General features: G+C 61.1%; 1 protein-coding gene across 1 annotated transcript; it reads left to right on the top strand.

The window, feature by feature from the left end:
* The first annotated feature begins 733 nt into the window (after window positions 1-733).
* On the top strand, window positions 734-5,981 carry LOC137455830 (keratin, type I cytoskeletal 17-like). The gene is made up of 9 exons (XM_068166945.1): window positions 734-1,349; window positions 1,596-1,678; window positions 1,768-1,924; window positions 2,209-2,370; window positions 3,202-3,327; window positions 3,529-3,755; window positions 4,533-4,843; window positions 5,313-5,414; window positions 5,665-5,981. The coding sequence occupies exons 1-9, from the start codon at window positions 789-791 to the stop codon at window positions 5,688-5,690; spliced, it is 1,755 nt and encodes a 584-aa protein (XP_068023046.1). The 5' UTR covers window positions 734-788; the 3' UTR covers window positions 5,691-5,981.
* The last annotated feature ends 6,430 nt before the right edge of the window (window positions 5,982-12,411 follow it).

The following is a 12,411-nucleotide window of genomic DNA, read 5'->3' on the forward strand; positions in this document are numbered from 1 at the left end:
TGGTCACAGATGTGCCCAGAGCCAGGACCCTCCTGACCCCCCCCTCCAGCTGCATCTGGCCCAAGCCCAGGAGGCCATTCCCTGGCAGCCTCCCTCCCTGGCAGCCTCCCTCCCTGGCAGCCTCCCTCCCTCACCTCCTCACCCAGAGCTGTTTTCCACTTGTGCTCAGACAATTCATCATCATTAGCTGGTTGCTTATGAGCCATAATTGGGGCTGGGTGATGGAGCCAGGCCCTGCCACGTGGGGGTTTGCCAACCTGCCCTGGGCTTTGTGGAGGAATGGCAAAGGTGTCAGCCTGGCCCCCTGCAGAGGATGCTCTGCTGGGGCTGGGTGATGAGGATCTGGGCAGGGAAGGAGCGTGAGGGGAGGGCAGCCCCGGGGGAGCCTCTGCTGCTCTCCCATCAGTCGCAGCTTCGCTGTTGTGCTGCGAGCAGGAGCTGGGCTGAGTGGGACGAGGCTCCTGCGAGCCAGAGGAGTAGATCACAGCAGAGATCTACCCGGACCAGAGCCACCCAGCAGCAATTAGCATGTTTTGTGTGGATAAACAAACGGGCACCGGGCTCTGAGGAGGGGTTAAGCTTCCTGCCGCTGCTGCCAGCCCCCTCCCGCTGGCAATTGCTCCTTGGCAGGAGAGCCAGGGCTGGCAAACAACAGGGGAGGAAGGTGCTGCCCCGGGGAGACACCCACGGCAGGAGCTATAAATGCCGGCCAGGCAGGGTGGGAGCTGGAGCTATGATCCCACAGCAACTGCAGGACCAGCCTTGAGGTCGAGCCAGCTGCTGGCACCATGAGCTGCAGCATCAGGCAGGGCTCGGGGGGCAGCGGCAGCAGCGGGGCTGGCAGGGGGAGCAGCACCTTCACCTCTGTCTCCTCGAGGAGGATCTCCTCCAGGAGCAGCGGCGGTGGCAGGTTTTCTGGCAGCAGTTGTGGTGGAGGAAGCTCCAGGAGCTGCTATGGGGGGGGAGGAGGAGGCAGCTACGGCAGGATGCGGCGCAGCAGCTACGGAGGGGCAGCCAGCAGCGGCGGCTACGGAGGGGGCATGGGCGGCGCCGGGTACGGGGCGGGAGTGAGCTGCGGCGGCTTGGGAATGAGCCTGGGGTCAGCCGGTGGCTACGGAGGCAGCTTTGGTGGGGGAGGCTTTGCGGTGGGAATCCTCTCCAGCGATGAGAAGCTGACCATGCAGAGCCTCAACGAGCGCCTGGCCTCCTACATGGAGACGGTCAGGAGCCTGGAGAGGGAGAACGCTCAGCTGGAGCAGCTGATCAGGGAGTGGTACCAGAAGCAGGCTCCTGCTGGCCCGAAGGACTACAGCCACTACTACCAGAAGATTGGAGAGCTTCAGCACCAGGTAGGACTTTGGTCTGTCCCAGAAGTCCAAGTGCTGCTTGGGACTGAAGGGAATGGTTGAGGCAGGGACGGTTCTGAACTCGCTCAGCGCCCCTCTGAGCCTGATCTTGGGCTTCTGCCCAGCCCCCAGCTGCCTCCAGCTAGAGGTGTGGGGACAGTGCAGCCCCCCCCCCGGGGGCACAGCCCCCAGAGCCAACCTGAGAGGTGCCCAGGAAGGTTCTCCTCAGCCTCCTGAATTTACTTCCAGATCGTGACTGCGGCTGCGGAGACCAACAGGGTGCTGCTGGACCTGGACAACACCAGGATGACTGCAGAGGACTTCAGGATCAAGTAAGCTCAGCTCCCTCTTTCCCAGGCACTTGCTCCTGCTTAGAGACCCCCAGGCCAGGGCTGACCTCCCTGCTCTGCCCCTGGCACAGGTTTGAGACGGAGTATGGCCTGCGGCAGAACGTGGAGGGCGACATCAACAGCCTGAGGCCCTTGCTGGACAGCCTGACCCTGAGCAGGTCTGACCTGGAAATGCAGTTTGAGTCCCTGAAGGTGGAGGTGGTTGACCTCAAGAAGAGCCACGAAGAGGTAAGAGCCAGCTCCTGGGGGCAGGTCCCCCCCCCTGCACTGAGCACTTCTGCTCCGGCAGCTGGGCCAGGGACCCCCCAGGGCAGGCTGAGCGCTGCCCCCAGGGGCTCCAGGGCGCCTCTGAGCACAGGTCCCCTCAGCAAGCAGGGAGGGGAAGTCAGGGGCAAACAGCTGCAGCCAGAGAAGCAGCAGCAGAGACACAGCTGCAGCTGGCAAGGTGACATACAGCAAAGCCTCTGGCAGAGCCAGGTCCCCACTGCTGTGTGTGTGCCTTGGGCCTGCAGGAGATGAAGTCCCTGCAGGGGCAGGCCGGGGGGGACGTGAGCGTGGAGGTGAACGCCGCCCCGGGAGAGGACCTGCTGCAGAAGCTGAACGCCATGAGGCAGGAGTACGAAGGCATCATCCAGAGGAACCGCCAGGAGGTGGAGAAGTGGTACGAGGGCAAGGTGAGAGGGGGCAGCTGCACCCCCCTGCTGCTGGGGAGGGCATCCTGCAGGGTCACAGTACCACAGCACCAGTCAGGGCTGGAAGGGACCACAAGGAGCAGCCAGTCCCAACCCCCCTGCCACGGGCAGGGACACCCCACACTAGATCAGCCTGGCCACAGCCTCAGCCAGCCTGGGCTGAAACACCTCCAGGGATAGGGCCCCAAACCACCTCCCTGGACAACCCATTCCAGGGCTTCACCACTCTCATGGGGAAGAACTTCCTCCTCACCTCCAGCTTCATTCCATTCCCCCTGGTCCTATCACTCCCTGAGATCCTGAGCAGTCCCTCCCCAGCCTTCCTGTAGCCCCCTGCAGATCCTGGAAGGCCACAATGAGGTCACCTTAGAGATGTAAGCTAGCTGATTACAAAGGTGGCTCAGTTGGTAGCACATCAGACCCTTAATGGGAAGGGTGTGAGTTCAAGCCTGCAGTGGGCAGTAGTGACCTCCCTACTCTAGTGGTGAGGTCTGTGGTGACAGGTTGGACTCGATGATCTTTGAGGTCCCTTCCAACCTTAGGAATACTGAATACAGCCACAGGGGGCTGGGACCAGGTGATCTCCAAGGGCCCTTCCAACCCAACCCATCCTGTGGGTCCCTGTGAGCGCAGAGGGGCAGAATCCCTTCGCTTAGAGGGCATCAGAGCTGGGCTGGCAGGGCCAGAGGAGCAGCTTTAGACGGCCCCCACGGGGCAAGGGGCCCTGCTGCACCCCTGGTGTGGTCAGAGCTTCCCTGACAGACCACTGGAAGGTCAGCTCCCGAGGTGCAGCCCTGGGCTCTGCTGTTTCAGATGAAGGAAGTGAGTGAGCAGGTTCACCTCAGCGGCCAGGAGGTGGAATCCAGCAACCAGCAGATCTCTGAGCTGAGGAGGCAGTTCCAGAGCCTGGAAATCGAGCTGCAGTCACACATCAGCAGGGTAGGTGACAGCTGCTGCTGCTGCTGCTCCCCTGGCAGGCACAGGAGGCTGCTTGCTGGGCTGGGGGGCACAGGAGGAGAGCTGAGGCTGCTCTCTGTCCTGGGGCACCTGACGCCGCTGCAGCCTTCCTCACTGGGGGCAGAGGAAGGTCCCAATCCTGCCACGGTCCCACCCAGGTGGTGCTTTGCTTTGCCCCTGCAGAGAGAGGCCCTGCAGTCCAACCTGGATGACTCTGAGCGTCGCTACAACCTGCAGCTGCAGCAGATCCAGGCCATGATCGGCCCCCTGGAGGAGGAGCTGGCCAGCATCCGCTGCGAGATGGAGAGCCAGAACCAGGAGTACAAGCTGCTGCTGGGCATCAAGACCCGGCTGGAGCAGGAGATCGCCCAGTACAGGGCCCTGCTGCAGGAGGGCCAGCAGGGAATCAGGTAGGTAGCACTGAGCAGGACACAGAGCTGCTGGAGAGAGCCCAGAGGAGGCCACAGGGATGAGCCAAGGGCTGGAGCAGCTCTGCTGGGAGCTCAGGCTGAGGGAGCTGGGGCTGTGCAGCCTGGAGGGGAGAAGGCTCCAGGGGGACCTCAGAGCTGCTGTCAGGACCTGAAGGCATCCTGCAGAGAGACTTCTCCTGAGGGTGTTTAGGGACAGGCCCAGGGGGAATGGTTTGGAGCTGAGGCAGAGCAGGGTCAGAGTGGAGCTGGGGAAGAAGTTCGTCAGCAGGAGGCTGCTGAGGCTCTGGCCCAGGCTGCCCAGGGAGGCTGTGGCTACCTCCTGCCTGGGGGTGCTGAAGGCCAGGCTGGATGAGGCTCTGAGCAGCTGAGTCTGGCTGAGAGGAGTCCCTGGGCATGGAGGGGAGGTTGGAGCAGCTGAGCTCTGAGCTCCTTCCACCCTGAGCCACTCTGGGGTTCCATGAAGTTTCTCAAGCTGTCCTTGGCCATTTCTCACCAGCTCAAGCTGGGAGCAGTTCCCAAGGGCAGGAGGTAACTTTTCTACCTCCTCAAGGTACAGGTTTGAGAAGGTTCCTAAAGCCACCCCCTGGCTTTGTCCTTCCCTAGGGCAGTTTAAAGCCACTTCTTTGGACCATATTTCACTCCATGGCACCCCCTTGGTCCTCTGAGGAGCTCAGAGAGTGGCCTCAATGCAGCCAAGAGGATGCCAGCCCCTGGCTGTGCTGCTCTGGACACAAACTTTCCCTTCCCTCCTTCCAGCACCTCGCAGGGAGGAGCTGGTGGTGGATCTTCAGCAGGAGGAGGAGGAGGTCATGGAGGAAGCAGCTGGTCCTCTGGAAGAGGAAGCAGTGGAGGAGGAAGTGGTTGGTCCTCAGGTGGAGGAAGCAGTGGAGGAAAAATGGGAGGATCTTATGGAAGAACTTCCTCATCTGAAAGTGGAGGAGGAACAGGAGGTGGAAGCTGTGGGAAAGCTTCAGGTGGAGGAGGAGGAGGAGGAGGAGGAGGAGGAGGCAAATCCTGCCTCTCCCGCTCTTCATCTTCCCAGTCTGGCAGCTTCTATGAGAGCCAAGGTAAGAGTGGGGGTCCAGGGCTGCATCCTCCCTTTGCCCTTCCTCCCTGAGGAGCAGGAGGGGCACTGCAGCTCCTCCCTTGCTTGGCAAGCTGGAGATGCTCTGCTGCCCTGGTTTGAGGTGGCCTTGGCACTGCCCTCACCCAGCAGCAGGGCAGAGACCTCTCACCAGCTGCTCGAGGAGGAGGATGTTGGGAAGGTGTAGAAAGAGGAAATGGGAAGGGGGGAAAGGGAAGGACAATGTCCACTCCAAAGCCTGCAGGGATGTGGAGAGGTCCCAAGCTCTGGAGTGGAGCCAGCTGCTGGAGGGGTCAGGGTCTGAGGTGGGAATGGCTCCAGCAGGGCAAAGCTGTTGGCACACTTCAGACGTTTCAAATCCAGAGGAGTTAGCTGCAAAATCCTGAGGCAGGAAGAGAAGGGCAGGGAGCAAAAGGTCTTCTCCAGGTCTGACTTCATGGCTGTGGTTCCAGGGGGGGCTGAAAGCACAAAGCTGTGCCTGGAAGGCAACAAAACCCTGGAGAGAGGAGCGACCATGGGAGAGGTGTCTGAGGCCATCAAGAGCATGAGAATGGGTAAGGCTCCAGCTCCTGCCTGCCCCTCAGGCCCAGAGTGATGAGGAATGAAGAGGAAGGCAGAGCCTCTGGAAGGGCTCTCCCCCACCCCTGGATGCTAAAGCTGGGAGGTGTCCCTGCCCATGGGGGGAGGTTGGAGAGCTCCCAGGCGGAGCCATTCCAGGGCTCGGCGAAGGAACCAAAAGCTCCAAGGTGCTGAAGGCTTCAGCAGCCCTCAGAGGAATTCTTCCTCCTCCTCACCTTCCAACAGGGAGTTTCAGGAGGTTTGAGGAGTGACTGGCCAGAGCAGCAGCTTCCCCTGCAGGACCTCACCAGTGGCCTTAGCACCAAGCACACTGATCACAACCCTACGAAGAGCAAACTCCTGTGCAAGCTACTCCGCAGGGGCTGAGCAGAGCTCTCTGCCTGGCCCTGCCTGCTGCTGCCAGCTGAGCCTCTGCCCCCACCCTCTGCTCCTCAGCTCTCTCTGCCCTCATTGCTGTTCTTCTGGGGGAAAAAAAAGGTGGGGGCTGGGGGGGAACCACCCCCGAGAAATAAATGCTAATAAAGCTTTGCTTGCCTGCTGCAGCCAGGGAGCTGTGTCTGGAGAAACTGCCTGCAGCAGGCACTGAGCTGCACAGCTGCAGCCCAGCCTGGGGCACGCACGGCAGCCCCCACTGGGCATGGCACCAGCAGGTCTGCAGGGGGCACAGCCAGCAGTCAGGGGCAGCTGAGGGCTGAGGTGGAGCTTCTTGTGCCAGCTCCAGCCAGGTTCCCCCTCCTCTGTGCCCTGGCTGGGTGCTGATCAGCCAGAGGCTGCCCTCGGCCTTGCTGTGCCCCTCTCAGTGCTGCTGGGGCTGCTCCAAGCCTGGGGTCTGTGGGAGCAGAGCTGCCAGGGGTTGAGCTGAGCTAGCTGGGGGGGGGGGTCCAGCTGAAAATGCCTCAGAGGCCTCCTCCCATCACCCCTGGGCTCTCCCAGTCCCTACCCTCTGCTCTCCTGGAGCACAGGGAGGCAGATGCCAGCTGTCTCTCCCAGCTTTATCCCCACTGGCTGCTGGCTGGGAGGGAGCAGCACCCACTGCAGAGGGTTGGGAAAGAGGAGCTGAGTGGGAGGCCGTGGGAACAGGGCTGCAGAGCACTGGGCAGAGCTGTGCCAGTGATTCACTGCCCTGCCTTGTGCCAGGCTCCCAGCCAAAGTCTTCAGCGTTTGAAAGGAGATAAAACAGGAAGATTGCTTTGCTGGTCAGTGGCTGGGGGGGGGGTCCTGAGGAAGTGGCCAGGCTCAGCGTCCTGACATCCCTGCCCTGCCCAGAGGCACTGCTGGGGGTGCTGAGGACACCTCCAGCTCCCTCTGCCTGCAAACCCTCCTGCTGGATGTTCAGAGCCCTTGCAGCACCAAATCCTGGTCCTGCCTCTGGCTCCAGCTGTCCCTGAGCCTGCCCTCCCTCTGCTCTCTTGGTTTCACACTGCTGGCAGGCTGACCCAGTCCTCAGACCCCTCTGCTCAGGCTGCCAAACCGAGAGCCCCAACAGCACACACACACACACACCCCACCCCTCCCCCAAAGAGCAGCTCTGCAGGGGGGCCTACAGCCCTCCTGCTCACCCTTGGCCTCACAGCAGCACCCTGCAGGCTGTGGAAGGAGCTCAGCTACAGCTCTTGCCTTGCCCCTGCACAGCAGCCCTGGGCACCACTGATGCCTGCTGCCCCTTGGTCCTGGCCCTTCCCAAAAGCATCACTTTGAGTCTTTCACTGCCCTGGGCAGGAGGCAGCCTGCTGGGCACTGCTGCTGCTTTCAGCCCGGGGGTGGAGCTGCGAGGGTGGAGCTGATGGGATGGAGCTGTTGGGGTGGAGCTGCAGGGGGTGATGGAGCCGCAGGGGTGAAACTGATGGGGGTGGAGCTGCAGGGGATGGAGGAGCTGCAGGGGATGGAGGAGCTGCAGGGGATGGAGGAGCTGCAGGGGATGGAGGAGCTGCAGGGGATGGAGGAGCTGCAGGGGATGGAGGAGCTGCAGGGGATGGAGGAGCTGCAGGGGATGGAGGAGCTGCAGGGGATGGAGGAGCTGCAGGGGATGGAGGAGCTGCAGGGGATGGAGGAGCTGCAGGGGATGGAGGAGCTGCAGGGGATGGAGGAGCTGCAGGGGATGGAGGAGCTGCAGGGGATGGAGGAGCTGCAGGGGATGGAGGAGCTGCAGGGGGATGGAGGAGCTGCAGGGGGATGGAGGAGCTGCAGGGGCTGGAGGAGCTGCAGGGGCTGGAGGAGCTGGGGTCTCCCACACTGAGGAGAAGGCTTCTGAGCAATCAGGATGAGGGCTCTCACATCACTGTCCCCACTTCTCCTGCTCTCTTCTTCCTCTCCCAGCACCTTTGGGACAAGCTGCTCTCAGAGCCTTCCCTGCCTGGGAAGGATTCCCAGGTGAGCTCCACAAGGCCAAGCACCAAGCAGCAGCTCCCCCCCCGGCCGTGGCTGCAGTGCTCCCCACAGGGGCTGAGTGCAGATGGAGCCTCCCCAAGCCTTGGGCACAGCTGAAGTGGTTTTGCCTTCTGCCATCGTGGAGGTACCAAACCTGGGCACCTGGGCAGCCTTGGGAGAAGGACAACAACACAAAGCAGCTGCTGGGGAGGGACAGAGCAGGAACACAAAGCCTGCAGCACCTGAGGCCGAGGGGATGCTGTGAGCAGGACCCCGGGAGGGGGGGGGAGAGCAGCCAGCAGAGCCCTGAGCTTTTATTTGCATGCCTTCTGTCAGGCACTAATCAGCATAATGAATGAGCCTTAATTTTATGAGCACAACCTGTTGCAACGGGGCTGCTTATCTGCTGCTCCTCTTAGGGCTCTGGGAAGCTAATTGCAGGGTGTGCTGGAACAGGAGCTGCAGAACAGCCCCAGGCACCAGGCAGGGAGCACCCACACTAGAGGGGAGGGGGGGTGGGAGCTGGTTCCAGAGCTCCCAGAGCAAGGAGTTTGTGCAGTGGGCACACAGAGGGCATTTCACAACTGCCTCTGCCTGTCTGCTTCTGCTGAGGTCTCTTTTATTCAGCATTACCTGGTGGCTGTCCAATGCTTCCCCGGGCTCTGCTTGAGCAGCTGCTGCCCTGCAGTGCTGGGGCAGGAAGGGAAGGGACCTTTAGAATAGACCTTTGTTTAGAATAAACCAAACCAGGTTGGAAGAGACCTTCAAGATCATCGAGTCCAACCCATCAACCAATCCAACCCACCCAAACAGCTAACCCATGGCACCAAGCACCCCAGCAAGTCTCCTCCTGAACACCTCCTGTGATGGTGACTCCACCACCTCCCCGGGCAGCCCATTCCCATGGGCAATCACTCTCTCTGGGTAGAACTTCTGCCTAACATCCAACCTGAACCTCCCCTGGCACAGCCTGAGACTGTGTCCTCTTGTTCTGGTGCTGGCTGCCTGGGAGAAGAGACCAACCCCTGCCTGTCTACAACCTCCCTTCAGGTAGTTGCAGAGAGCAATAAGGTCACCCCTGAGTCTCCTCTTCTCCAGGCTAAGCAACCCCAGCTCCCTCAGCCTCTCCTCACAGGGCTGTGTTCCAAACCCCTCACCAACTTTGTTGCTCTTCTCTGGACTCGTTCCAGCAGCTCAACCTCCTTCCTAACCTGAGGGGCCCAGAACTGGACACAGGACTCCAGGTGTGGCCTAAGCAGTGCAGTGTCCAGGGGCAGAATGACCTCCCTGCTCCTGCTGGCCACACTCTTCCTGATGCAGGCCAGGATGCCATTGGCCCTCTTGGCTGCCTGGGCACACTGCAGGCTCATGTTCAGCCTACCATCGACCAGCACCCCCAGGTCCCTCTCTGCCTGGCTGCTCTCAGCCACTCTGACCCCAGCCTGTAGCTCTGCCTGGGGTTGCTGTGGCCAATGTGCAGCACCTGGCACTTGGATGTGTTCAATCTCCTGCCCCTGGACTCTGCCCATCTGTCCAGCCTGTCCAGGTCCCTCTGCAGAGCCTCTCTACCCTCCAGCAGATCAACTCCTGCCCCCAGCTTGGTGTTGTCAGCAAATTTACTGATGCTGGACTCAATGCCCTCATCCAGATCATCAATGAAGATGTTACAGAGCACAGGGCCCAGCACTGATCCTTGGGGCACACCACTGGTGACTGGCCGCCAGCTGGACAAAGCTTTCTAGAGCCACCTGCCCCACAGGAACCTCCCAGTGGGGTTTCTTTGCCCTCATGAGGGGCAGGGGCAGCTGCCTGGGCACTCCCCTGGCAGTGTTGGCTTCTTTGGCTGACAGCTCTCTGGATGGAGAAGGCAGCAGGGGCCAGGGGCTGGAGGCAGGCTCAGGTTAACCACCCTTGGCCTGGCTGAAGCTCCAGGCTGTGACTCCTCAGCCCTGGCTCAGGGGGTGTTCAACCACCTGGCCCTGTGACAGTCCCTGAATCTCACTCTTTGTCCAGCAAGGCCTCTGAGCCGCTCAGGCCCAGCTGAGGCTCAGGCCAGCAGGACCTGCTCCTTCCCCCTGGCACCCAGAGCCCATGCAGGGTGCCCCTGCAGCCTGTGTCCCTCTTCTGCAGAGCTCAGCAAGGACCTTCCTGCTGCTGGCCCGAGGGGAAAGCTCTCTGGGAATGCTTGTGGTTGCACTTGGATGCTGTCAGGTGGAGCAGGAGCAAAGAGCAAGCTGCTGGCTGGGGGCAGCTCCTCACCTCTCCCCAGAACGCCTGTGCTGGGAGACAGATCAAGAGAGCAAATCCAGCACCTGCCTGGGGCACAGCATCAGAGTGACACTGACCTGAGGGCAAATGCCCTCATTTTGTGGTGCAGAGATCTCCTCCAGGGCAGCTCTGAGGGCTGCAGCCTGCTCTGGAAGCCTCCCAGCCCTGCCGAGCCCTGCGGCAGCTCTCGCTTCGCCTTTGCTCTGCTGCTGAGCTGCACTTCTCTGATAGGCATCAGGGAGGCCTGGCTGGGAGGAGCACAACAACAGAGAGGGAGAAGGAAGGGCAGCTGGGCTGGGAATGAGGCAGGTGCTGAGCTCCACAGCGAGCAGCTGGCACTGCCAGGACATTCAGATCCTCTGCAGGCTGCCTGCTGCTGGGACCTGTGGTGGGAAGCCTCCTCCCTCCACTCTGGTTTGGTAACAGTGGTGGCACCCAGCACCTGGCTCAGAACCATCCCCTGGCTGACCTGGCAGGGGATGAGCAAGTCCTGGATGTGCTGGGTGCCTGCAGGTAGTTCTGCCCATTAAAGCCCTGGCATCCCCCACAGCACCTCCAGTGCAGAGCAGCAGGGCAGAGAAGCTTCTGAAGGCTCTTCCAGTGAGCTGGAGAAGGAGAAGCTCCTCCTGTGCAGAGGGTGGGGAAGAGGCAATTAGCAATCAGTGATTCCATCAATATAAATTGATACATCCAGAACCAACAGTTTATGAATGGATTATGGAGCAGTCAATAATCAATAGCTGAAGCTGTGCCAGGAGGGAGCTCAGTGCATGCAGCTCCCCAGGAGGGTGAGGAACCCACAGCTCAGGTCCTGTGGGGCCACAGCCCTGCTGGAGCTGGAGAGGGAAGTGGTCTGCAAGAACCAGGAGCTCATGAGGGGCAAGGCTCAGCTGCTGGCACCCAGCAGGTGCAGGCTGGAGCTGGTTCCCCTCCTGGCTGCTGTAGCATCTGTGCCACAGGGCCTCCAAATGACCTTCCCCAGGCCCAGAGGCAGACCCCACTGGCAAGGCAATCCAAGCTGCACCTTCCAGCAGCCAGGGCAGCACCTGCAGCACACCAGAAACTGCTTATGGAGCTGAGGTGACACTGCCATGCTCCAGCTGGGAATCAAGGAGAGATTATCACATCACCCAGCCCTTCTGGGAGGCTTTCATCACCTTCCAGCAGCCAGATAAGATCAGGGAGCTTTGGCAAGAGGTTGCATAAGCAGCAATAAAGCAACCCTGGCACCAGCCCAGAGCCAGGCACAGGAATCCTCCTGGCTTCTGTCACGGGATGTGAACTGATCCCAAACTGAGCACCACCAGGACCAGGAGCTGGGGGTCCTGCACAGGAGACTGCAGCAGCAGCAGACAACCAACCCCCAGGTGCAGGTGGCCCCTGGGAGGAGAGGGCTGCCCTGCAGCACCCTCTGCAAGGCCTTCAGAAGGTGCTGAGACAAGGAGCAGCCAACAAGGAGCAGTTCCTCAGCTCTGCCCCCATTGCTGGCTGCAGGTTGAGGGCAGACTGCTAAATCCCATCAACACCTGGCAGGCCTTGGAGGCTCAGCAGCCAGAGTGAGGAGGGGAGGCCAGGGGCCGCACTTCAGTGACCCAGGACAGAGCTGCCACTGGGGAATGGACCTCCAGGCAAACTGGGGCAGCCTGGGCTCCAGCTGGGCACCACAAAGGCTGATCCTCTGCTGCTGTTTGCTGCCTGCAGGAGCAGAGCCTCTCCTGCACTAAACCCCAAGGTGCAGAATTCTCCTGCAAGCTCCTGGGGTAAGCAGAGAGCTGAGGAGCTGCCAGCCTGCTCTGCAGCCAGCACAGTGGGCTCCAAGCACCACAGCAGCAGCAGAGGCTGGCAGGTGACAGAGCCCTGGGGACCACAGTCCCACAGTCATGGAACCCCAGAATCATTTTGGTTTGAGCCTTCCCCCAGCCCTGCCAGGTCACCACCAAACCACTTTCCTCAGCCCCATGGCCTTGGAGCCCCTGGGCACTGCCCAGCCCCAGGCTCCTGCAGGTTGCTCAGGGCATGAAGCTGTGTCCTCAGGCTCTGCTTCAGCACCAAGCTGAGAGCTGAGGATGGAAACCCTCCCAGATCCCTCTTGGGCAAAGCTTCTGGGTGCCACACACCCCCCCCCAGGTGTGGTGTGAAGGCTCCTGGGGTCTCAGCAGGCTGCTTCCAGCTGAGCTGCATCAAAAGTGTTGGAGGTTTCCTCTCGGGAGGCTGTTGCAGAGGCTGGAGGCTGCCTGCAGGGAGAGGAGAGCAGAGCAGATGATGTCTCTATCACCTCTGCTTTATGAGCCAGGGACAAGAGGCAGGATGAGAAAACCACAAGGCAGCTTCCCACAC

The sequence above is a fragment of the Melanerpes formicivorus genome, unplaced genomic scaffold (genome assembly GCF_026170545.1).
Source record: "Melanerpes formicivorus ecotype bairdi unplaced genomic scaffold, bMelFor1.0.p_v2 SCAF_112, whole genome shotgun sequence".
In the NCBI taxonomy this organism is placed as follows: domain Eukaryota; kingdom Metazoa; phylum Chordata; class Aves; order Piciformes; family Picidae; genus Melanerpes; species Melanerpes formicivorus.